Source organism: Carcharhinus amblyrhynchos, unplaced genomic scaffold (assembly GCF_965287045.1).
Source record: "Carcharhinus amblyrhynchos unplaced genomic scaffold, sCarAmb.v2.hapA chromosome_283, whole genome shotgun sequence".
Classification (NCBI taxonomy): Eukaryota; Metazoa; Chordata; class Chondrichthyes; order Carcharhiniformes; family Carcharhinidae; genus Carcharhinus; species Carcharhinus amblyrhynchos.
In genome coordinates this window covers 16,688-41,946 of record NW_027650023.1, presented here as the reverse complement: position 1 = coordinate 41,946, position 25,259 = coordinate 16,688, and the positions used below count along the sequence as shown (strand labels likewise).

The following is a 25,259-nucleotide window of genomic DNA, read 5'->3' as shown; positions in this document are numbered from 1 at the left end:
GTATCAACCTGGTTTCTGGGCTCAAACATCAGGAGGGGAATTGTGTGTTTATTGTACAGATATTTGGTATGGAGAAGATCGAATCAGTTGATGAGTTAATCTCCGCAGCGAGAGAGACCAGGAATAACTGTGACAGTCAGTGAGACCACTGGTTAATCTGCCGCCTGGCTTTCCTCTACGAAGAGAAGAAAAAAACCACAATCAAACAGGAAGACAATGGCACAAAGACCATCTCCCCTCCCCTCTCCCATCATCCCATCCCACGTCCCTCACCCCAGGATACCATCCCCACCATCCGACCCTCCTGGAACCCCTGTGCGATGCCACCCACATTCACTATCTTCACCCACTCCAATTTAAAATGTTTTTTTCTGTTGAAAGGGAGCCGTGTGACTGCTGATTCCATCGAATCCTACAGCACAGGAAAGGCCCTTCAGCCCATCGAATCTACACCGACCATATCCAGCACTAATGTCAGGCCGATCCCACTTTCCTGCACTTATCCCGTGTCCGTGAATATTTCAGGCGCTCATCCCAATATTTTTTAAAAGGTTGTAAGGTTTCCACTCCCTCCCCAGGCAGTGCATTCCCCTTTGATAATCATAGAATACTACAGTGCAGAAAGAGGCCACTCAGCCCATCGAGGCTGTGCCGACCACAATCCCACACAGCCCCTATCCCTAAATCCCCGCATATTTACCTCGCTAACTCCCCTGCCCGCACATCTTGGACACCAAGGGGCAATTTACCATGGCCAATCCAGCTAACCTGAACATCTTTGGAGTGTGGGAGGTAACTGGAGTACCCAGAGGAAACCCACGCAGTTTCCCACCCTATGTGGGGCAGGGTGGCACAGTGGGTTAGCACTGCTGCCTCATGGCGCCAGGAACCCAGGTTTGATTCCTGGCTTAGGTCACAGTCTGTGTGGAGTCTGCATGTTCTCCCCATGTCTGCATGGGTTTCCTCCCACACTCCAAAGATGTGTAGGTTAGGGTGGATTGGCCATGCTAAATTGTCCCTTAGTATCCAAAGATGTGCAGGTTAGGTGGATTGACCATGCCAAATTGTCCCTTAGTGTCCAAAGATGTGCGGGTTAGGTGGATTGGCCATGCTAAATTGTCCCTTAGTGTCCAAAGATGTGCAGGTTAGGTGGATTGGCCATGCTAAATTGTCCCTTAGTATCCAAAGATGTGCAGGTTAGGGTGGATTGGCCATGCTAAATGTGTGGGGTTACAGGAACAGAGCAGGGTTTTGGGTCTGGATGAGGCGCTCTGTCAGAGAGTCGGGGCAGACTCGACGCATCGTCGGGATTCCTGTAAGGAGAGGCTGGGTTTGTTTCCATTGGAGTTTAGAAGAGAGGGGGTGGGGGTGGGGGTGGGGGTGGTGACTGGGATTGCAGTATCTAAGATCCTGAACGCTCTCGGCAAGGTGGGGTGTGGAAAGTACATTTTCCTCTTCTGGGGGAACTCGGGGAAGGGGTGCAGTGTTGGGGGGAGGGGGGTTGTCCTTTCAGGATGGGGATGAGGGCAGAATTGTGCCATTCTGGAACATTCTGCCTCAGAAGGAGGTGGGGTGGTGGGGAGGGGGGGGGAGGTGGGGTGGTGGTCACTGAATATCTTTCAGGTGGAGATGGATAGATTCTTGCTGGGTGGGGGGTTGAAAGGTTATTGGGGGGGGTAGATGGGAAGGCGGAACTCAAATAAAAAACATATCTTATCAAATGGCGGGGCAGGCAGCGAGGGGCCGAATGGCCAGCCCCTGTTACATAGATTCCCCCAGTGTGAAAGGTCAGTAACGAGAGGGGGGAGACAGGCTCAAAGCCAACATTTTCACACGTGGAGTGGTCAGAACGCACTGCCTGGAGCATCTGGAACAATACCGGAGGGAAATCATCGCAGGAGCCTGGGGATGAACAAACGGGGTCTGCACTTCCAAAGAGCCAGCACACCCTCGATGGAGCGAATGGCCTCCTTCTCTGCTGCACCAGCCGAAATCCTTTGAGACACTTCAGTCTTCACGGGAGGAAACAGCACCACTGTCCTCATAATCTCACATCATTGGGGCAGTTTCACCCTGAGATGCGGCCACTTCTCAGGAAGTTCTCTGAACTCAACTCAGTTACTGTGGCAGGGATTGAAACAGAGCCGTTTACAGCCCTAACCTAACCAGTTCTCCTTGGTATCCACAAACAAACCGGATATATCCAACCCAGCCGATTACCGCTCCACCAGACTGTTCCTGAACATCAGTGAAGTGATGGAAGGGATTATCTACAAACAGTTCCTCCTCAGCTCAGCAACGGGCAGTTTTAGTTCTGCCGGGGGTCACTCAGCTCCTGACCTCATTCCAGCCTTGGTTCAAACACGGACAAAAGAGCTGAACTCCAGGGGTGAGGTGAGGGTGACAGCCCTCAACACCGAGAGTGGGACCAAGGAGCCTGAGCGAAACTGGAGTCAGTGGGTATCCGCCGGCTGGAGTGATACCCAGTACACAGGAGGATGGTCACGGTGGTCAGAGGGTCAGTCATCGCAGTCCCAGGACATCTCTGCAGGAGTCCCTCAGGGTAGTGTCTTAGGCCCAACAATCTTCAGCTGCTTCATCAATGACCTACTCTCTGTCATAAGGTTAGAAGTGGGGATGTTCGCTAATGATTGCACAATGTTCAGTTCCATTCATGACTCCTCAGACACGGGAACAGTCCATGTCCCAATGCAGCAAGATCTGGACAATATCCAGGCTTGGGCTGACAAGTGGCAAATAACAACTGCCAGACACTGACCGTCACCAATAAGAGACAATCTAACCACTGCCCCTTAACATTCAATGGTGGAACTGAATCCCCCACTGTCAACATCCTTGGGGTTACCATTGACCAGAAACTCAACTGGACCCACCACATTAACACAGTGGCTACAAGAGCAGGTCAGAGAGTAGGAATCCTGCAGAGAGTAACTCACCTCCTGACTCCCCTCAAAGCCTGTCCACTGGGAATCCTGCGGAGAGTAACTCACCTCCTGACTCCCCCCAAAGCCTGTCCACTGGGAATCCTGCGGAGAGTAACTCACCTCCTGACCCCCCCCCCCAAATCCTGTCCACTGGGAATCCTGCAGAGAGTAACTCACCTCCTGACTCCCCCCAAAGCCTGTCCACCATCTACAAGGACACAGGTCAGGAGTGTGATGGAATACTCCCCACCTGCCTGGATGGGTGCGGCTCCCAACAACACTCGAGAAGCTCGACACCATCCAGGACAAAGCAGCCCCACTCGATCGACACGCTAACCACAAACATTCACTCCCTCCATCACCGACACAGTGCCAGCAGTGTGTACCATCTACAAGATGCACTGCAGCGACTCACCAAGACTCCTTCCACAGCACCTTCCAAACCCACCACCTCTACCTCCTAGAAGGTGGAGTTGGGAGGGTTGGGGGGTTTGGGGGGGGGGGTGGTGGCAGCAGACACATTGAACAAAGAAAATTCCAGCACAGGAACAGGCCCTTCGGCCCCTCCAAGCCTGCACCGACCATGCTGCCCCGACTGAACTAAACCCCCGACCCTTCTGGGAACCATATCCCTCTATTCCCATCCTATTCATGGATTTGTCCAGACGCCCCTTAAAACTCACTGTCGTATCTGCTTCCACTCCCTCCCCCCGGCAGCGAGTTCCAGGCACCCACCACCCTCTGTGTAAAAAATCTGCCTCGTACATCTCCTTTAAACCTTACCCCTCGCACCTTAAACCTGAGCCCCTAGTAATTAACTCTTCCACCCTGGGGAAAAAGCTTCTGACTATCCACTCTGTCCATGCCTCTCATAATCTTGTAGACTTCTATCAGGCCTCCCCTCAACCTCCGTCGTTCCAGAGAGAACAAACCAAGTTTCTCAACCTCTCCTCATAGCTAATGCCTTCCATACCAGGGTAACATCGTGGTAAATCTTTTCTGTACCCTCTCCAAAGCCTCCACATTCTTCTGGTAGTGTGGTGACCAGAATTGAACGCCATATTCCAAGTGTGGCCTAACCAAGGTTCTATAAAGCTGCAACATGAGTTGCCAATCTTTAAACCCAATACCCCAGCCGCTGAAGGCAAGCATGCCGTATGCCTTCTTGACTACCTTCTCCACCTGCATTGCCACTTTCAGTGACCTGTGTACCTGTACACCCAGATCCCTCTGCCTATCAATGCTCCGAAGGGTTCTGCCATTTACTGTATATTTCCAATCTGTATTAGATCTTTCCAAAATTCATTACCTCACATTTGTCCGGATTAAACTCCATCTGCCATCTCTCCGCTCAAGTCTCCAACTGATCTATATCCTGCTGTATCCTCTGATGGTCCTCATCGCTATCCGCAAATCCACCAACCTTTGTGTCGTCCGCAAACCCACTATCAAACCAGTTACATTTTCCTCCAAATCATTTCAACATGGCGAACACCACCCCGTGCAAGTTCCCCCCTCCGAGCCACTCACTATCCCGACTCGGAAATATATCGGCCGTTCCTTCACTGTGACTGGGGTCAAAATCCTGGAACTCCCTCCCTAACAGCACTGTGGGTGTACCTACACCACACACGGGGACTGACTGATGTCCAATCACAATCCTGGAACTCCCTCCCTAACAGCACTGTGGGTGTACCTACACCACACACGGGGACTGACTGATGTCCAATCACAATCCTGGAACTCCCTCCCTAACAGCACTGTGGGTGTACCTACCCCACACACGGGGGACTGACTGATGTCCAATCACAATCCTGGAACTCCCTCCCTAACAGCACTGTGGGTGTACCTACACCACACAGGGACTGACTGATGTCCAATCACAATCCTGGAACTCCCTCCCTAACAGCACTGTGGGTGTACCTACACCACACACAGGGGACTGACTGATGTCCAATCACAATCCTGGAACTCCCTCCCTAACAGCACTGTGGGTGTACCTACACCACACACAGGGGACTGACTGATGTCCAATCACAATCCTGGAACTCTCTCCCTAACAGCACTGTGGGTGTACCTACCCCACACACGGGGACTGACTGATGTCCAATCACAATCCTGGAACTCCCTCCCTAACAGCACTGTGGGTGTACCTACCCCACACGGGAAGGCAGTGGGTTCAAGATGGCAGCTCCCCCACCCCCTTCTCAAGGAGGCAGTTAGGGATGGGCAATAAATGCTGGCCTAGTCAGGGAAGCCCACGTCCTGGGGACTAACCCCCCAATATTTGTGTGGCGCAGTGGTTTTAATAAGGATTGAGGTGGGAGTGTGATGACCACAGCACATCCAGACAGGTCGGAGAGGGACATGGTGTTGAGTTTGGGGGCTGCCCCCTTCCTGGAATCGAATCCCAGCCTCACCCTCTCATTGGGGCTGGAGGCAGGTGGCCAGATCGAGATGGACACGGGGCTGTGGGAATTGTGGACACGGAAATGCATGGAGGACCACAAAGGCAGGATATGGAGGACGGAATCCATGTAGATGGGCAGTGGGAGAAGATTAAACGGGTTGGGGGTGGGGGGGGAGTCGATGATAGGGTACAGTGCATTTGAGTGTGGGAGTTTAAATGGATGGTAGGTTCCACGGGCCATGGAGAGACAACAGGGAGTGAATCATTAACAGTGGAGATCTTCCTGGGATTCTCCCAATTTCTACTGAGGCCTGGGATTTCACTAATGACTGGGAGTGCCTGGGATTTTCCCAGCATCTGGAGAGTCCTGGGATTTTCCCCACATCTGGAGAGGCCTGGGATTTTCCCCACATCTGGAGAGGCCTGGGATTTTCCTGATCGCTGGAGAGGCCTGGGATTTTCTTGAGAGTTGGAGAGGCCTGGGATTTTCCCGACATCTGAAGAGGCCTGGGATGTTCCTGAGAGTTGGAGAGGCCTGGGATTTTCCCGAGAGCTGGAGAGGCCTTGGATTTTCCTGACATCTGGAGAGGCCTGGGATTTTCCTGACATCTGGAGAGGCCTGGGATTTTCCTGAGAGTTGGAGAGGCCTGGGATTTTCCTGACATCTGGAGAGGCCTGGGATTTTCCTGACATCTGGAGAGGCCTGGGATTTTCTTGAGAGTTGGAGAGGCCTGGGATTTTCCTGACATCTGGAGAGGCCTGGGATTTTCCTGACATCTGGAGAGGCCTGGGATTTTCCTGAGAGTTGGAGAGGCCTGGGATTTTCCTGACATCTGGAGAGGCCTGGGATTTTCCTGACATCTGGAGAGGCCTGGGATTTTCCTGATCGCTGGAGAGGCCTGGGATTTTCCTGATCGCTGGAGGGGCCTGGGATTTTCCTGATCGCTGGAGGGGCCTGGGATTTTCCTGATCGCTGGAGGGGCCTGGGATTTTCCCGACATCTGGAGAGTCCTGGGATTTTCCTGATCGCTGGAGAGTCCTGGGATTTTCCTGATCGCTGGAGAGGCCTGGGATTTTCCTGATCGCTGGAGAGGCCTGGGATTTTCCCGACATCTGGAGAGTCCTGGGATTTTCCTGATTGCTGGAGAGGCCTGGGATTTTCCTGAGAGCTGGAGAGTCCTGGGATTTTCCTGATCGCTGGAGAGGCCTGGGATTTTCCTGACAATTATAACCGACGTTAATGAGGCCCGAACCAAATGACAGTCAGTGCGGACTATCACCAGATGGGCTGTAGCTCATCCTGATTTGTCAGGGCCAGCGTACCTCAGTCCCCCGTCTCTGACACATCAAAATAATAATAATAAGACGTTAAAAAAGGAAAAGATGTCAACACCTTGCTTTTATTTGAAGATTTCCTGGATGGCTTTGGAAGTTTTACAAAAAGAAACAGTTAGGGGAAATCCTGGGCAGTTTCTATTTGATTTGAAAGGACGCAGAATGGACAGAGGGGTGGGTGGGGGTGGGGGGGCGAGAGCCTCCCTCCCTTCCCCACCCAACGCTCGCCGCCTTCCACACCCTGGACACAAGGCTGGAGAGCACGGATTCCCAGCCGAAGGGATAAGCGGGCGCCCGCTGTACACTTCCGGCCCTTCATACTTCCCATGGACAACACGCGACGCCCAGGATGGCCACATGCTCCCTCCCTCCCTCCCTCCCCATCCCGCATCCCGTCCCCCACGATCGCCCCACCCACCCACCCACTGAGCATGCAGCGAAGACTGGGGCCAAATCTCAACGGCTGATCCCCCCCCCCACCCCGTCACCGTTGACCCCTCCAAGCCCCATTGTCTCTGGTTGACCTGTTACCAGTAGCTTAAAAAAATATATCTTCTATTGGCGATTACAGAAGGAAAATGTCAGTTAAGATCGAGGATAAAACGGGCTGCCGGGAATCACAAACGTTTCTGCCTCGGAGGGGGGGTGGGGGAGTGTAAACAGGAAGTGACCCCCCCCAGTCCCTGGGGCCAAGTGGGGTCATTCTCTCCGGTCACGCCTGACCTCTGCCTCAACCCGATCTGTGATGTGGAGACGCTGGCGTGGGACTGGGGTAAACACAGTAAGGAGTCTCACAACACCAGGCTAAAGTCCAACAGGTTTATCCGAGCTTTCGGATCACTGCCTCTTCGTCATAAGAAATAGGAGCAGGAGTAGGCCATCTAGCCCTTCGAGCCTGCCCCGCCATTCAATAAGATCATGGCTGATCTGTCGCTGCTCAGTTCCACTTTCCCGCCCTCTCCCCATAACCCTTAATCCCCTTGCCTACCAAAAACCTATCTACCCGTGACTTAAATATATTTAGCGAGGCAGCCTCCACCACTTCAACGGGCAGAGAATTCCAGAGATTCACCACCCTTTGAGTGAAGAAGTTCCTCCTCAACTCCGTTCTAAACTGCCCCCCCCCCCCTTATCTTGAGGCTGTGCCCTCTAGTCCTACTGTCCTTTCTAAGCGGGAAGAATCTGTCTACCTCTACCCTATCCATCCCCTTCATTATCTTATACGTCTCAATAAGATCCCCCCTCATCCTTCTAAACTCCAACGAGTACAGACCCAGTCTATTTAGTCTCTCTTCATAGTCCAACCCCCTCAACTCCGGTATCAGCCTAGTAAACCTCCTCTGCACTCCCTCCAAGGCCAAAATATCCTTGCGCAGGTGCGGCGCCCAAAACTGCACACAGTACTCCAGCTGCGGCCTCACCAATGCCCTATACAGCTGCAGCAAGACCTCCCTACTTTTATATTCAATCCCCCTCGCTATGAAGGCCAGCATCCCATTCGCCTTCCTGACCACCTGCTGCACCTGCAAGCTGGGTTTTTGCGACTCATGCACAAGGACCCCGAGGTCCCTCTGCACCGTCACCTGCTGCAGTTTTTCACCCTTTAAATAGTAATCCCTCCTACTATTATTCCTGCCAAAGTGGATAACCTCACATTTGCTGAGTGGGAGTTGTGTTCAGAAACCGGGTATATAAAGACACAAACTCAATTTACAGAATAATGGTTGGAATGTGAGTCTTTACAGGTAATCAAGTCTTAAAGGTGCAGACAGTGTGAGTGGAGAGAGGGTTAAGCACAGGTTCAGCGTTCGGCCTCTGAGCTTCGGGTAAGCATTCTCCAAGGCGGCCTTCATGACACACGACAGCGCAGAGTCGCTGAGCAGAGACTGATAGCCAAGTTCCGCACACATGAGGACGGTCTCAACTGGGACCTTGGGTTCATGTCACACTATCTGTAACCCCCCATGACTTGCCTGGGTTTGTAAAATCTCACTGTCCTGTCTGGAGACAATACACATCTCTTTAACCTGTGCTTAACCCTCTCTCCACTCACACTGTCTGCACCTTTAAGACTTGATTACCTGTAAAGACTCGCATTCCAACCATTATTCTGTAAATTGAGTTTGTGTCTTTATATACCCTGTCTGTGAACACAACTCCCACTCACCTGATGAAGGAGCGAGTCTCCGAAAGCTCGTGCTACCAAATAAACCTGTTGGACTTTAACCCGGTGTTGTGAGACTTCTTACTCAACTCACTCTACCAGTGTTAATGCAATACCCCTCAACACGCCCCCACCCCCCCCCTCACTCAATCATCATCTCCTGAGAGGCACACAGAGTTATTCAACATTACCAAGTCCTGTAGACAGAGAGCGACAATGTTCTGGAATCTGAAACTAGGAGACCATCAATATCAGACAGTCACAAACAGCAACCGAGAACTCGGCAAATTCAGCTCCTCGCTAATCTCTCCCTGGTCTCAAATCCATCTCCCCACCTCCCCACCTCTCCCCCATCTCCCTTTAACCCATTTTTTAATCAGAAATATATCTATCTCCTTCTCAAACCCAGTCAGTGGTTTAGACTCCACTGTGTTACGGGACAGCAAGTTCCACAAATTCACCCCCCCCCCCGTGAGAAGTCGTTCCTTCTCATCTTAGTTTTAAATCTACCGCCTCTCAACCTATCCCCGTAATCTCTTCTTCTGGATAAACTTAATCAGGAAAACCTTCTTTACTCAGAGAGCAGGGAGAATGTGGGACTCGCTCCCACGGGGGGAGTGGGGGAGAATGTGGGACTCGCTCCCACGGGGGGAGTGGGGGAGAATGTGGGACTCGCTCCCACGGGGGGAGAGTGGGGGAGAATGTGGGACTCGCTCCCACGGGGGGAGTGGGGGAGAATGTGGGACTCGCTCCCACGGGGGGAGTGGGGGGAGAATGTGGGACTCGCTCCCACGGGGGGAGTGGGGGAGAATGTGGGACTCGCTCCCACGGGGGAAATGTCACGGTAACAGTTTTTGGGCTGGGAAGTTGAATACACTTCCCACTGCCTCGGGAAAAGCAGCCGGTATAATCAAGGACCCCACACACCCCGGACATTCTCTCTTCCACCTTCTTCCGTCAGGAAAAAGATACAAAAGTCTGAGGTCACGTACCGACCGACTCAAGAACAGCTTCTTCCCTGCTGCTGTCAGACTTTTGAATGGACCTACCTCGCATTAAGTTGATCTTTCTCTACACCCTAGCTGTGACTGTAACACTACATTCTGCACCCTCTCCTTTCCTTCTCTATGAATGGTATGTTTTGTCTGTCCAGTGCGCAAGAAACAATACTTTTCACTGTATCCCAATACATGTGACAATAATAAATCAAATCAAGGCGAGGGAGAGAGAAAAAGCAGGATAAAAGGTTTTGTGGGGGGGGTGGGGGAACGGGGAGAGATGACGAGGAGGGTGGGCTGGTGTCAAGCAGGAGTGGACGGGCTGAATGGCCACCTGGTGTTCCTCTGAGGCTGCTGCGGGGAGGCTGTGTGAGCAGAGCGAGGAGACGGGTCATTGCTGAAACTCCCCCACCCCAAAAACACACCCGTGACCGTGATGGTGACCGGGGGAGGGGGGGGACGGGGGGGGGGCCGGTGGGAGGGTGGGGGGCAGGGGGGAGCTCCTAAACCGCAGCGAGAAAAAAAAACAGACAGCAACAACCGGGTAAAATAAAATCCCCTCCAGGACAGAGCAGCGTCCCCCACTCTCCTCCCCCCCCCACTCTCCTCCCCCCCCCCACTCTCCTCCCCCCCCCCCCACTCTCCTCCCCCTCCCCCCCCCCACTTCCGGTGCCGGAAGACTCCGGAAACAAAGACACAGCCTGGAAGTAAAAGAGGAAAATGCAGGAAAATCTCAGCGGGTCTGACAGCAGCTGGGAGAGGGCTGATCTCTCGAATCTGATGGGAGGGTAGGAATTAGGAGAAGCTGGAGAATTCTCCCTCCCAAACTGCTCCGTGCCCTGTCTAACTTTGACAAGTTCATAGAAACCCGAAGGTGCAGGGAGAGGCCATTCAGCCCATCGAGTCTGCGCCGAACACAATCCCACCCAGGCACCCCCCCCCCCCCAACCAAGTCCCTACATACTGTACCCACTAATCCCTCTGACCTACACGTCCCGGGACACTAAGAGGCATCTTTAGCACGGCCAATTAACCGAACCCGCACAGCTCTTCCAGACCCGCTGAGATTTTCCTGCTCTCAGATTCCGTTTGCTCGTTTATCCACGTGACGCAGCCCGGGAGAATGGCCCGCCTTCCCTCATCCCGCAGAAACGATTCCCAACCCAAGCGCATTGAGCCAGCAAATGCTCTCTGTCTCTGTCCCCGCGGTTTAGGTAGGCTTGGGCGCAGTGCGACACAGCAGTTCTGTTACTTTCAGGAGGTGGCAGACCGTGGTCTGGGATTCCTGGTGGAGGCGCTGGTTGTTCTCTCGGAGTTGCTGCACCTCCGTCTCCAGCTGCGCCTTGTCCTCCTTCTCCTGACAACCCAGAACACAAACACAGCCATCATCACATTTCCATATCACCACAGAGTAAAGCTCCCTCTACACTGTCCCCCCATCAAACACTCCCAGGACAGGTACAGCACGGGGTTAGATACAGAGTAAAGCTCACTCTACACTGTCCCCCATCAAACACTCCCAGGACAGGGACAGCACGGGGTTAGATACAGAGTAAAGCTCCCTCTACACTGTCCCCCATCAAACACTCCCAGGACAGGTACAGCACGGGGTTAGATACAGAGTAAAGCTCCCTCTACACTTTTCCCGTCAAACACTCCCAGGACAGGGACAGCGTGGGGTTAGATACAGAGTAAAGCTCCCTCTACACTGTCCCCCCCATCAAACACTCCCAGGACAGGTACAGCACGGGGTTAGATACAGAGTAAAGCTCCCTCTACACTGTCCCCCCATCAAACACTCCCAGGACAGGTACAGCACGGGGTTAGATACAGAGTAAAGCTCCCTCTACACTGTCCCCATCAAACACTCCCAGGACAGGTACAGCACGGGGTTAGATACAGAGTAAAGCTCCCTCTACACTTTTCCCGTCAAACACTCCCAGGACAGGGACAGCGTGGGGTTAGATACAGAGTAAAGCTCCCTCTACACTGTCCCCCCCATCAAACACTCCCAGGACAGGTACAGCACGGGGTTAGATACAGAGTAAAGCTCCCTCTACACTGTCCCCCCCATCAAACACTCCCAGGACAGGTACAGCACGGGGTTAGATACAGAGTAAAGCTCCCTCTACACTGTCCCCATCAAACACTCCCAGGACAGGTACAGCACGGGGTTAGATACAGAGTAAAGCTCCCTCTACACTGTCCCCATCAAACACTCCCAGGACAGGTACAGCACGGGGTTAGATACAGAGTAAAGCTCCCTCTACACTGTCCCCCATCAAACACTCCCAGGACAGGTACAGCACGGGGTTAGATACAGAGTAAAGCTCCCTCTACACTTTTCCCGTCAAACACTCCCAGGACAGGGACAGCGTGGGGTTAGATACAGAGTAAAGCTCCCTCTACACTGTCCCCCCCATCAAACACTCCCAGGACAGGTACAGCACGGGGTTAGATACAGAGTAAAGCTCCCTCTACACTGTCCCCCCATCAAACACTCCCAGGACAGGTACAGCACGGGGTTAGATACAGAGTAAAGCTCCCTCTACACTGTCCCCATCAAACACTCCCAGGACAGGTACAGCACGGGGTTAGATACAGAGTAAAGCTCCCTCTACACTTTTCCCGTCAAACACTCCCAGGACAGGGACAGCGTGGGGTTAGATACAGAGTAAAGCTCCCTCTACACTGTCCCCCCCATCAAACACTCCCAGGACAGGTACAGCATGGGGTTAGATACAGAGTAAAGCTCCCTCTACACTGTCCCCCCCATCAAACACTCCCAGGACAGGTACAGCACGGGGTTAGATACAGAGTAAAGCTCCCTCTACACTTTTCCCGTCAAACACTCCCAGGACAGGTACAGCATGGGGTTAGATACAGAGTAAAGCTCCCTGTGTTGTGGTTTTGGGGGGACAGGGCCCTCCTGTGCTGTGTGTGATGGGGTGATAGTGATTGGGAATCTCTCCCCCTCGCAGCTGCTGGTGAGCCTGTCACCTCCCCCCCCCCGCGGTGGGCCATCTCGATGGAACCTGTGTTCGATTTGTGTCTCCTTACCTTCAACAGCTTCTCGTGCAGTTGTTTGACAATCGTTTCCAGGTGGACCACCTTCTCTTTCAGAGCTGTCGGGGATTTACTGGGTGGAAGGGGAAACTGTTAAATAAACTGTCCAGTTAAACCGCAGATCACATGGCGGCTCAGTACTCCATCTGTCCGCTCCATCCTCAGTCATCCCCCCTTCCCCGTTTCACCTCTGAATCCCACTCTGTAGCTTTCACACAGCGGCACGATGGTTCGCTCTGCTGCCTCACAGCGCGAGTGACCCAGGTTCGATTCCCGGCTCGGCTCACTGTCTGTGTGGAGGCTGCACATTCTCCCCATGTCTGTGTGGGTTTCCTCCGGGTGCTCCGGTTTCCTCCCACAGTACAAAGATGTGCGGGTTAGGTGGATTGGCCATGCTAAATTGTCCCTTAGTGTCCAAAGATGTGCAGGTTAGGGTGGATTGGCCATGCTAAATTGCCCCTTAGTGTCCAAAGATGTGCAGGTTAGGTGGATTGGCCATGCTAAATTGTACCTTAGCGTCCAAACATGTGCAGGTTAGAAGGATGAATAGGTAAATGTGTAGGGATACGGGGGGGTAGGGCCTGAGTGGGAGTGTGGTCAGCGCAGACTCGATGGGTTGAATGGCCTCTCTCTGTACTGTAGGGTTTCTCTGATTTCCTATGGTTCTGTAACATGGTCAGATTTTACCCCCCCTCGCACAGTAACTGGCAGGGGCCTCCAGGTGGCAGCATTGCGCTGCTCCACAGCACTGCTCTCAGCGCCGCCACCAGCAGGCGGCCAGGGACACTGCAGCCTCCCCTTCACCAGCCTCTGTCTCTGACCCCACACACATCCCCCCCCGGTTCACGGGGCTGCCGTGATGGGCGACTTGAACTTCCCCCAACATAGACTGGCATTCCTTTAGCGCCAGGGAGCCTGGACGGAGCAGAGTTTGTCCAAGGGCGCTTCTTGAGGCAATCTCATAGATGGGGAAGGGACGACCTTAGACCCGGTTCTGGGAAAGGACCCCAAACAGGTGATTGACCTCTCAGTGTGGCAGCCATTTTGGAAAGAGCGATCACAACCCTACAAGAATAAGGAACAAAGAAAAGTACAGCACAGGAACAGGCCGTTCAGCCCCGCCAAGCCTGGGTGACCACAATGTCTGCTTGAACTAAAACCGTATGCACTTACAGAGCCCATATCCTTCCAATCCTGTCCATGTATTTGTCCAGCTGCCCCTTAAATGACGCTAACATATCCGCTCCCACCACCTCCCAGGTCAGCAAGTCCTCTGTGTAAAAGATTTACCTCGCACATCTCCTCTAAACTTTCTCCCCCACCACGCACCTTAAAGCTGTGTCCCCTAGTACTGGACTTTTCTACCCTGTAAGTTTTAAGATACTTGTGCAGGTTAGGGTGGATTGGCCATGCTAAATTGCCCCTTAGTGTCCAAAGATGTGCAGGTTAGGGTGGATTGGCCATGCTAAATTGCCCCTTAGTGTCCAAAGATGTGTAGGTTAGGTGGATTGGCCATGCTAAATTGTCCCTTAGTGTCCAAAGATGTGTAGGTTAGGTGGATTGGCCATGCTAAATTACCTCTTAGTGTTAGGCTTCTATCTTATCGATTCCCTTCATAATCTTATATGTTTCTATAAGATCCCCCCTCATTCTTCTGAATTCCAATGAGTATAGCCCCAGTCTACTCAGTCTGTCCTCATAATCCAACCCTCTCAACTCCGGAATCAACCTAGTGAATCTCCTCTGCACCCCCTCCAGTGCCAGTATATCCTTTCTCAAGGATGCTGACAGTCTGGGACATGTTGGGATAAAAAGGGAGGAGGTAGTGGAAGTTTTGAGAAATGTTAAGGTGGACAAATCCCCAGGGCCAGACAGGATGTATCCCAGAACACCGAGAGGGGCTGAGGCTTTGGCCAAAATCTTCACGTTTATTCATTAGTCACAAGTAAGGCTGACACTAACACTGCAATGAAATTACTGTGAAATTATCATTGTCGCCCACACTCTGGCGCCTGTTTGGGTCATAAGAACATAAGAAATAGGAGCAGGGTCAATGCACCCTAACCAGCACGTCTTTCAGACTGTGGGGGTAAACCGGAGGAAACCCACGCAGACACTGGGAGAACGTGCAGACTCCACACAGACAGCGACCCAAGCTGGGAATCGAACCCGGATCCCTGACGCTGAGAGACAGCAGTGCTAACCCACTGTAACACCCCAATCTTTGTATCCTCTTTCGACAGGGGTGAGGATTGGAGAGTAACTAACACTGTTCCTCTGTTTAAGAAAGGCAGAAGAGACAGCCTGGGAAATGATAGGCCTGAGAGCCTTACAGCGGTGATGGGGAAACTATCAGAGAAGATTCTCAGGGATGGGATCTACTCATATCTGGAAGAGGATAGGTTTATTAGTGATATGGTTTTGCGAAGGGGAGATCACGTCTCACAATTGCGATTGAGTTCTTTGAGAAAGGGTTGAGCAGGGCAGGGCAGTAGATGTTGTAGACATGGACTTCGATAAAGTTCCCTGTGACAGGCTGATACAGGAGGTAAAGACACGGGGGATTGGAGGTGAGCTGGTAAGATGGATACAAAACTTGCTTGGGCTTAGAAGACATGATGTGGAGATGCTGGTGTTGGACTGGGGTAAACACAGTAAGAAGTCTCACAACACCGGGTTAAAGTCCAACAGGTTTATTTGGTAACAAACACCACCAGCTTTCAGAGCGCTGCCCCTTCATCAGGTAAGTGGGAGTTGTGTTCAGAAACAGGGTATATAAAGACACAAACTCAATTTACAGAATAATGGTTGGAATGCGAGTCTTTACAGGTAATCAAGTCTTAAAGGTGCAGACAGTGTGAGTGGAGAGAGGGTTAAGCACAGGTTAAAGAGATGTGTATTGTCTCCAGACAGGACAGTGAGATTTTACAAACCCAGGCAAGTCATGGGGGTTACAGATAGTGTGACATGAACCCAAGATCCCGGTTGAGGCCGTCCTCGTGTGTGCAGAACTTGGCTATCAGTCTCTGCTCAGCGACTCAACGCTGTCGTGTGTCGTGAAGAGTCGCTGAGCAGAGACTGATAGCCAAGTTCCGCACACACGAGGACGGCCTCAACTGGGATCTTGGGTTCATGTCACACTATCTGTAACCCCCCATGATTTGCCTGGGTTTGTAAAATCTCACTGTCCTGTCTGGAGACAATACACATCTCTTTAACCTGTGCTTAACTCTCTCTCCACTCACACTGTCTGCACCTTTAAGACTTGATTACCTGTAAAGACTCGCATTCCAACCATTATTCTGTAAATTGAGTTTGTATCTTTATATACCCTGTTTGTGAACTGAACTCCCACTCACCTGACGAAGGGGCAGCGCTCTGAAAGCTCGTGGTGTTTACTGTCAAATAAACCTGTTGGACTTTAAGCTGGTGTCGAGAGACTTCTCACTGGGCTTAGAAAGCAGAGAGGAGCGGCGAGCTGAAGGGTAGTTTTCTAACTGGAGGTCTGTGACGAGTGGTTCAGGGATCGGTGCTGGGACCTCTGCTGTTTGTGATGCAGGGAAATGATTTGGGGGAGTGGCAGATAGTGAGGAGGATTGTCAGAGACCTGGGCCAACAGATGGTGAATGGAATTTAACCCGGGCTAAGGTGAGGTGATGCAATTTGGAAGGTTTATTGCCAAAGGAATATTATACAGTAAATGGGAGAACCCTTGGAAATATTAGCACAGAGAGGGAGGTTGGTGTGCAAGGTTCCCTGAAGGTGGCAACTCAGGTGGGCAGGGTGATCACCAATGCGTACGGTGTGCTATCGGTCAGGACATTGAGTGTAGGAATTGGAAAGTCATGTTCCAGCTGTATAAGACTTTGGTGAGGTCGCGCTTGGAGTATTGTGTACAATTCTGGTCACCGCACTACCAGAGTCACTCTCTGACCAGCAGGATGCCCCTGTGTCCCTGGTAGAACGCTCCAGTACCCACATGGACCTACCTCAGTCTGTTCACCGCTGTCACGTCATCATTCTCCTCAGAATCGGCTTCCTTCACCGTCCCCTCAACTGGGAAAACAAACAGCAAGGGTTCATCGGAGCAGGGAACGCATCGCTGGACTCAGGTCCCTCCGGGCAAAGGGCAGGCGCTGGGCACTCGGGGACTGACGCCCCTCTCCACTAGCCAGGCAAAGGGGCAGTGATTGTGTAAACGGTGTGGCCTCTTGGTACTTTCGCCGTCATTTTTAATGTGGGCCACTGACCCAGGGTCAGAGGGGAGGGGGGGGGGTTAACAAACCAGGGTCACAGGTCAATAAACCCAGGGCAACAGGAGAGGGGTCAACAGACCAGGGTCACCGGGAAGGGGTCAGCAACTCAGGGTCACCGGGGAGAGAGTCAGTGGGTCACAGAGGAGGGGTCAACAGTCAAAGGTCAGTGATTTGATTGGATTTATTATTGTCACATGTACTGGGATACAGTGAAAAGTATTGTTTCTTGCGCTATACAGACAGAGCATACCGTTCATAGAGAAGGAAAGGAGAGGGTGCAGAATGAAGTGTTACAGTCACAGCGAGGGTGTAGAGAAAGATCAGTTTAATGTGAGGTAGGTCCATTCAAAAGTCTGACAGCAGCAGGGAAGAAGCTGTTCTTGAGTCGGTTTTAAAGTTTATTTATTAGTGTCACAAGTAAGGCTGACATTAACGCTGCAATGAAGTTACTGTGAAAATCCCCTAGTTGCCCACACTTTTGTTCGGGTTACACTGAGGGAGAATTTAGCACCCTAACCAGCATGTCTTTCAGACTGTGGGAGGAAACCGGAGCACCCGGAGGAAACCCACACAGACACGGGGAGAATGTGCAGACTCCGCACACAGTGACCCAAGCCGGGAATCGAACCCGGGTCCCTGGCACTGTGGGACAGCAGTGCTAACCCACTGTGTCACCTCGATGTGTACAGGTGTGTATATGTTTGTGTGCACGTTGTAGCCTTGTGGTAAACTGCATGTTTAGTGCAGCATGGTGGCACAGTGGGTTAGCACTGCTGCCTCACAGCGCCAGGGACCCGGGTTCGATTCCTGGCTTGGGTCACTGTGTGCGGAGTCTGCACATTCTCCCTGTGTCTGTGTGGGTTTCCTCCGGGTGCTCCGGTTTCCTCCCACAGTCTGAAAGATGTGCTGGTTAGGGTGCTAAATTCTCCCTCAGTGTAACCCGGACAAAAGTGTGGGCGACTAGGGGATTTTCACAGTAACTTCATAGAGTCACAAAGGTTTACAGCAGGGAAACAGGCCCTTCAGCCCAACTAGTCCATGCTGCCCCTTTTTTTAAAACCCCTAAGCTAATCCTAATTGCCCGCGTTTGGCCCATATCCCTCTATACCCACCTTACCCATGTCACTGTCTAAATGCTTTTTAAAAGATAAAATTGTACCCACCTCTACTACTCCCTCTGGCAGCTCGTTCCAGACACTCACCACCCTCTGTGTGAAAAAATTGCCCCTCTGGACCCTTTTGTATCTCTCCCCTCTCACCTTAAACCTATGCCCTCTAGTTTTAGACCCCCCCCACCTTTGGGAAAAGATATCGACTATCTAGCTGATCTGTGCCCCTCATTATTTTATAGACCTCTATAAGATCACCCCTCAGCCTCCTACACTCCAGAGAAAAAAGTCCCAGTCTATCCAGCCTCTCCTTATAACTCAATCCATCAAGTCCTGGTCGCATCCTAGTAAATCTTTTCTGCACTCTTTCTAGTTTAATAATATCCTTTCTATAATAGGGTGACCAGAACTGTACACAGTGTACATAAGAACATAAGAATTAGGAGCAGGAGTAGGCCATCTAGCCCTTCGAGCCTGCCCCGCCATTCAATAAGATCATGGCTGATCTGAAGTGGCTCAGTTCCACTTTCCTGCTCTCTCCCCATAACCCTTAATTCCCTTGTCTATCAGAAACCTATCTACCCGTGACTTAAATATATTCAGTGAGGCAGCCTCCACCACTTCAACGGGCAGAGAATTCCAGAGATTCACCACCCTTTGAGTGAAGAAGTTCCTCCTCAACTCTGATCTAAACTGCCCCCCCCGCTTTATCTTGAGGCTGTGCCCCCTAATTCTGCTGTCCTTTCTAAGCGGGAAGAATCTCTCCACCTCTACCCTATCCATCCCCTTCATTATCTTATACGTCTCTATAAGATCCACCCCTCATCCTTCTAAACTCCAACGAGTACAGACCCAGTCTATTCAATCTCTCTTCATAGAACTACATAGTGTAATTCTGATCACCCTTGTTACATTAATATTGCAGTGTTAATGTCAGCCTACTTGTGAGACTAATAAAATAAACTATAAATAAACTCCAAATGGTAGAATCTGGCCCTCTGCAGTGCCACCCACTCCGATATAAAACCGAGTTATTTAGACTCACACGGACCCTCTGTGGATAGCGATTGTACGAGGTTATCGCAGTATGAAGCTATATCCGCCAAGGACTGCCACTCAGTGTGAGAATCCGCGGGGATGAGAATTCCTGGAGTGGAGAAACACAAACTCTGTAAATGCTATGTCTGCCTTTGCTGGAAGTGCTTTTCCCCTGGAGGGTTCCCTACCCCCCTCCCCTCCAGATACCCGTCCCACTGGAACCCGAAGCACAGCCCGCACTGTCTCCGACCGTACACCCACCGTCTGAATCCAGACCCTCAGTACACCCAGTCCCCACAGCGGCAAGTGAGAGAGGGAATACCTCCCACTGTCGTCACCGCTCCCTCCACCCCCTCAGGGGAGAAGGGGGGGTGGAGGGTAGGAAATTAAACTTACACCTTGTGGAATTCCAGCGTTCTTCCCCAGTCATAGAATCCTACAGTGCAGGAGGCGGCCATTTGGCCCATCGAGTCTGCAACTTACCACGGCCAATCCACCCTAACCTACACATCTCTGGACACTAAGGGACAATTTAGTATGGCCAATCCACCTAACCTACACATCTTTGGACACTAAGGGGCAATTTAGCATGGCCAATCCACCTAACCTACACATCTTTGGACACTAAGGGACAATTTAGTATGGCCAATCCACCTAACCTACACATCTTTGGACACTAAGGGACAATTTAGCATGGCCAATCCACCCTAACCTACACATCTTTGGACACTAAGGGACAATTTAGCATGGCCAATCCACCCTAACCCGCACATCTCTGGACACTAAGGGACAATTTATCATGGCCAATCCACCCTAACCTACACATCTCTGGACACTAAGGGACAATTTATCATGGCCAATCCACCCTAACCCGCACATCTTTGGACACTAAGGGACAATTTAGTATGGCCAATCCACCTAACCTACACATCTTTGGACACTAAGGGGCAATTTAGCATGGCCAATCCACCCTAACCTACACATCTTTGGACACTAAGGGACAATTTAGCATGGCCAATCCACCCTAACCCGCACATCTCTGGACACTAAGGGACAATTTATCATGGCCAATCCACCCTAACCTACACATCTCTGGACACTAAGGGACAATTTATCATGGCCAATCCACCCTAACCCGCACATCTTTGGACACTAAGGGACAATTTAGCATGGCCAATCCACCCTAACCTACACATCTCTGGACACTGAGGGACAATTTAGCATGGCCAATCCACCTAACCTGTACATCTTTGGACACTAAGGGGCAATTTAGCATGGCCAATCCACCCTAACCCGCACATCTCTGGACACTAAGGGACAATTTATCATGGCCAATCCACCCTAACCTACACATCTCTGGACACTAAGGGACAATTTATCATGGCCAATCCACCCTAACCCGCACATCTTTGGACACTAAGGGACAATTTAGCATGGCCAATCCACCCTAACCTACACATCTCTGGACACTAAGGGACAATTTATCATGGCCAATCCACCCTAACCCGCACATCTTTGGACACTAAGGGACAATTTAGCATGGCCAATCCACCCTAACCTACACATCTCTGGACACTGAGGGACAATTTAGCATGGCCAATCCACCTAACCTGTACATCTTTGGACACTAAGGGGCAATTTAGCATGGCCAATCCACCTAACCTGCACATCTCTGGACACTAAGGGGCAATTTAGCATGGCCAATCCCCCTAACCTGCACATCTCTGGACACTAAGGGACAATTTAGCATGGCCAATCCACCGGACCCGCACATCTTTGGACACTAAGGGGCAATTTAGCATGGCCAATCCACCCTAACCTGCACATCTTTGGACACTAAGGGACAATTTAGCATGGCCAATCCACCCTAACCTGTACATCTTTGGACACTAAGGGGCAATTTAGCATGGCCAATCCACCCTAACCTGTACATCTTTGGACACTAAGGGACAATTTAGCATGGCCAATCCACCTAACCTGTACATCTTTGGACACTAAGGGGCAATTTAGCATGGCCAATCCACCTAACCTGCACATCTTTGGACACTAAGGGACAATTTAGCATGGCCAATCCACCTAACCTGCACATCTTTGGACACTAAGGGGCAATTTAGCATGGCCAATCCACCCTAACCTGCACATCTTTGGACACTAAGGGGCAATTTAGCATGGCCAATCCACCCTAACCTGCACATCTTTGGACACTAAGGGACAATTTAGCATGGCCAATCCACCTAACCTGTACATCTTTGGACACTAAGGGGCAATTTAGCATGGCCAATCCACCTAACCTGCACATCTCTGGACACTAAGGGGCAATTTAGCATGGCCAATCCCCCTAACCTGCACATCTCTGGACACTAAGGGGCAATTTAGCATGGCCAATCCACCTAACCTGCACATCTCTGGACACTAAGGGACAATTTAGCATGGCCAATCCACCGGACCCGCACATCTTTGGACACTAAGGGGCAATTTAGCATGGCCAATCCACCCTAACCTGCACATCTTTGGACACTAAGGGACAATTTAGCATGGCCAATCCACCCTAACCTGTACATCTTTGGACACTAAGGGGCAATTTAGCATGGCCAATCCACCCTAACCTGTACATCTTTGGACACTAAGGGACAATTTAGCATGGCCAATCCACCTAACCTGTACATCTTTGGACACTAAGGGACAATTTAGCATGGCCAATCCACCTAACCTGTACATCTTTGGACACTAAGGGACAATTTAGCATGGCCAATCCACCTAACCTGTACATCTTTGGACACTAAGGGACAATTTAACACGGCCAATCCACCCTAACCTACACATCTTCGGACTGTGGGAGGAAACCGGAGCACCCGGAGGAAACCCACGCAGACATGGGGAGAATGTGCAGACTCCACACAGACATTGACCCAAGGCTGGAATCGAACCCGGGTCCCTGACGCTGTGAGGCAGCCGTGCTAACCACACTGTGCCACCCAATCGCCTCTCTCTCTCTCCCCCCAGCCTTTATCTGCCCCCCCTACCTCCCTTCCCCCCACCCCCACGACGCGGCGTTTGGTTACCTTACCGTTGGGCTGGACGGAGGGTGGCGGTGGGTTGGCGCCGGCCTGCGGGCAGCTGGACGCGGTGGTGCTGGGGAACGCGGGATCGGAGGCGGCGGGGCAGCTGGAGTGAACCTCGGCGGAGCTGGTCTGAGCGGAGGAGCAGATCTGGGAAGCGGCCGCCTGGAAGGGAATCAGAAAGAAAGCTGAGAGAGTGGGGGGGGGGGGGGGGGGAGTGGGCGCGGCAGTGTGGGGGGGGGGGGGCGTGGGCAGCGCCCTCCGGACACCCCACTCAAAACCGGTCTGGTCTCTTGGCAGGCAACATGCTGACAACCGTACACTAACCCCCCCCCCCCAACCCACCCACCCACCTCCCCCCACCCACCCCGACACAAGTAACACCACACAACAACACGATTACCTCTCCAGTGACGCCAACACACCCGCCATCACCATGTGGGAAATGCGTTGGCCATTTTGCTGTGGGGGGGAAGAATTTAGCCTCCAGGATTGTCTTCTGCCAACCTCTCTCTCCAACGTCCACCAGGAACTGTCGGGGGTGGGGTGGGGTACGAGGTGGGGGGGGAGGGAGGGAGAGGGGTGTTGGGGGGGGGGAGGGGAGGAAGGGGGTGGGGGGGGCGGGGCTTGGCATTCATAAGAACATAAGAAATAGGAGCAGGAGTAGGCCATCTAGCCCTTCGAGCCTGCCCCGCCATTCAATAAGATCATGGCTGATCTGTCGTGGCTCAGTTCCACTTTCCCGCCCTCTCCCCATAACCCTTAATCCCCTCTCTTATCAAAAACCCATCAACCCGCTTCTTAAAAATATTTAGCGAGGCAGCCTCCACCACTTCAACGGGCAGAGAATTCCAGAGATTCACCACCCTTTGAGTGAAGAAGTTCCTCCTCAACTCCGTTCTAAACCGCTCCCCCTTTATCTTGAGGCTGTGCCCCCTAGTCCTACTGTCCTTTCTGAGCGGGAAGAGTCTCTCCACCTCTATCCTATCCATCCCATTCATCATCTTATACGTCTCAATGAGATCCCCCCTCATTCTTCTAAACTCTAACGAGTACAAGCCTAGTTTATTCAGCCTCTCCTCATAGCTCAACCCCCTCAACTCCGGTATCAGCCTAGTAAACCTCCTCTGCACTCCCTCCAAGGCCAAAATATCCTTGCGTAAGTGCGGCGACCAAAACTGCACACAGTACTCCAGCTGCGGCCTCACCAATGCCCTATACAGCTGCAGCAAAACCTCCCTACTTTTATATTCAATCCCCCTCGCTATGAAGGCCAGCATCCCATTCGCCTTCCTGACCACCTGCTGCACCTGCAAGCTGGGTTTTTGCGACTCATGCACAAGGACCCCGAGGTCCCTCTGCACCGTCGCCTGCTGCAGTTTTTCGCCACGTAAGTAATAGTCCTTCCTACCATTATTCCTACCAAAGTGGACCACCTCACACTTGCCAACATTAAATTCCATTTGCCATTTCCTGGCCCATTCGCCCAGCCTATCTAGATCCTTCTGCAGACTCTCCACACCCTCCGCACAATTTGCCTTTCCTCCAATCTTGGTGTCATCAGCAAATTTCGACACCCTGCACTCGGTTCCCTCCTCCAGATCATCTATATAAATGGTAAATAGCTGAGGCCCCAGCACCGACCCCTGGGGCACCCCACTAGTCACCATTCATCCCCTTGGCGCATCTCCGACAGTCAACGTGCCACCTCCAGCAGTGATGGCACTGCGGAACGACGGCTCTGGATGACAAGCCCCATCGCGCCCCCTTCAGACACCCCCAGGGCTGGGGGAGGAGGGGGACGGGTGGGGTGGGGGTGGGGGGTGGGGGGTGGAATGAGACCCAAGTGGACATCGTGAGGGTCAGAGTGAGTTAGGGGTGAAATGAAAGGTTGGGGGGGGGGGGTTCCTTGGCGTGACAAAGGACAAATCAAATCGGCATGATGATGTTTGGGGGAGGATAGAACATTACTGGGGGGGGGGTGGTGGGGAAGCGAGGGGGGTGTTATAAAAATGATCGAGTGCGTTTCCGGAAGGGAATGGGGGCAGAGGGAGGCAAAATTGGGGAAGGAAATTTTACATAAACTCACAAACCCGAGATCATCCTACCCTGTGTGATTCAGAGACAGATAGTAGCACAGTGTTAAATTCATACACACAAATATACAGTAATACACAACCTCCAGCACACAGACAGGCCATTCAGCCCTCTGCCCTGTGCTAGCCAGAACTCCACACCCTTCATCCCATCACCAGGTCCCCCACTTCCTCTCTTCCCTGTCTTTATATTCAACTCCCTACCCCCCTCCCCCACTTAACTGTGTTAAAACTATTCACCGCCCCCACTCCCCCCCCATGGGAGCGAGTCCCACATTCTCCCCCACTCCCCCCCCGTGGGAGCGAGTCCCACATTCTCCCCCCACTCCCCCCCGTGGGAGCGAGTCCCACATTCTCCCCCACTCCCCCCCCGCGGGAGCGAGTCCCACATTCTCCCCCACTCCCCCCGTGGGAGCGAGTCCCACATTCTCCCCCACTCCCCCCGTGGGAGCGAGTCCCACATTCTCCCCCACTCCCCCCGTGGGAGTGAGTCCCACATTCTCCCCCACTCCCCCCCGTGGGAGCGAGTCCCACATTCTCCCCCACTCCCCCCGCGGGAGCGAGTCCCACATTCTCCCCCACTCCCCCCGTGGGAGCGAGTCCCACATTCTCCCCCACTCCCCCCCCGTGGGAGCGAGTCCCACATTCTCCCCCACTCCCCCCCCGTGGGAGCGAGTCCCACATTCTCCCCCCACTCCCCCCCCGTGGGAGCGAGTCCCCCATTCTCCCCCCACTCCCCCCCCGTGGGAGCGAGTCCCACATTCTCCCCCAGTCCCCCCTGTG

The 25,259-nt window shown here is 52.4% G+C and overlaps 1 protein-coding gene across 1 annotated transcript; it reads right to left on the bottom strand.

Moving 5' to 3' along the window:
• Positions 1 to 24,139, bottom strand: LOC145339001 (signal-induced proliferation-associated protein 1-like). Its single transcript, XM_080183424.1, has 7 exons — positions 24,086 to 24,139; positions 22,389 to 22,545; positions 19,329 to 19,430; positions 16,908 to 16,974; positions 12,913 to 12,991; positions 11,105 to 11,209; positions 1 to 175 (listed from the first exon to the last, which is right to left on the bottom strand). Exons 1-7 carry the CDS (start codon positions 24,137 to 24,139, stop codon positions 137 to 139), a joined length of 603 nt encoding a protein of 200 aa, XP_080039550.1. The 3' UTR covers positions 1 to 136.
• Positions 24,140 to 25,259: the final 1,120 nt, after the last annotated feature.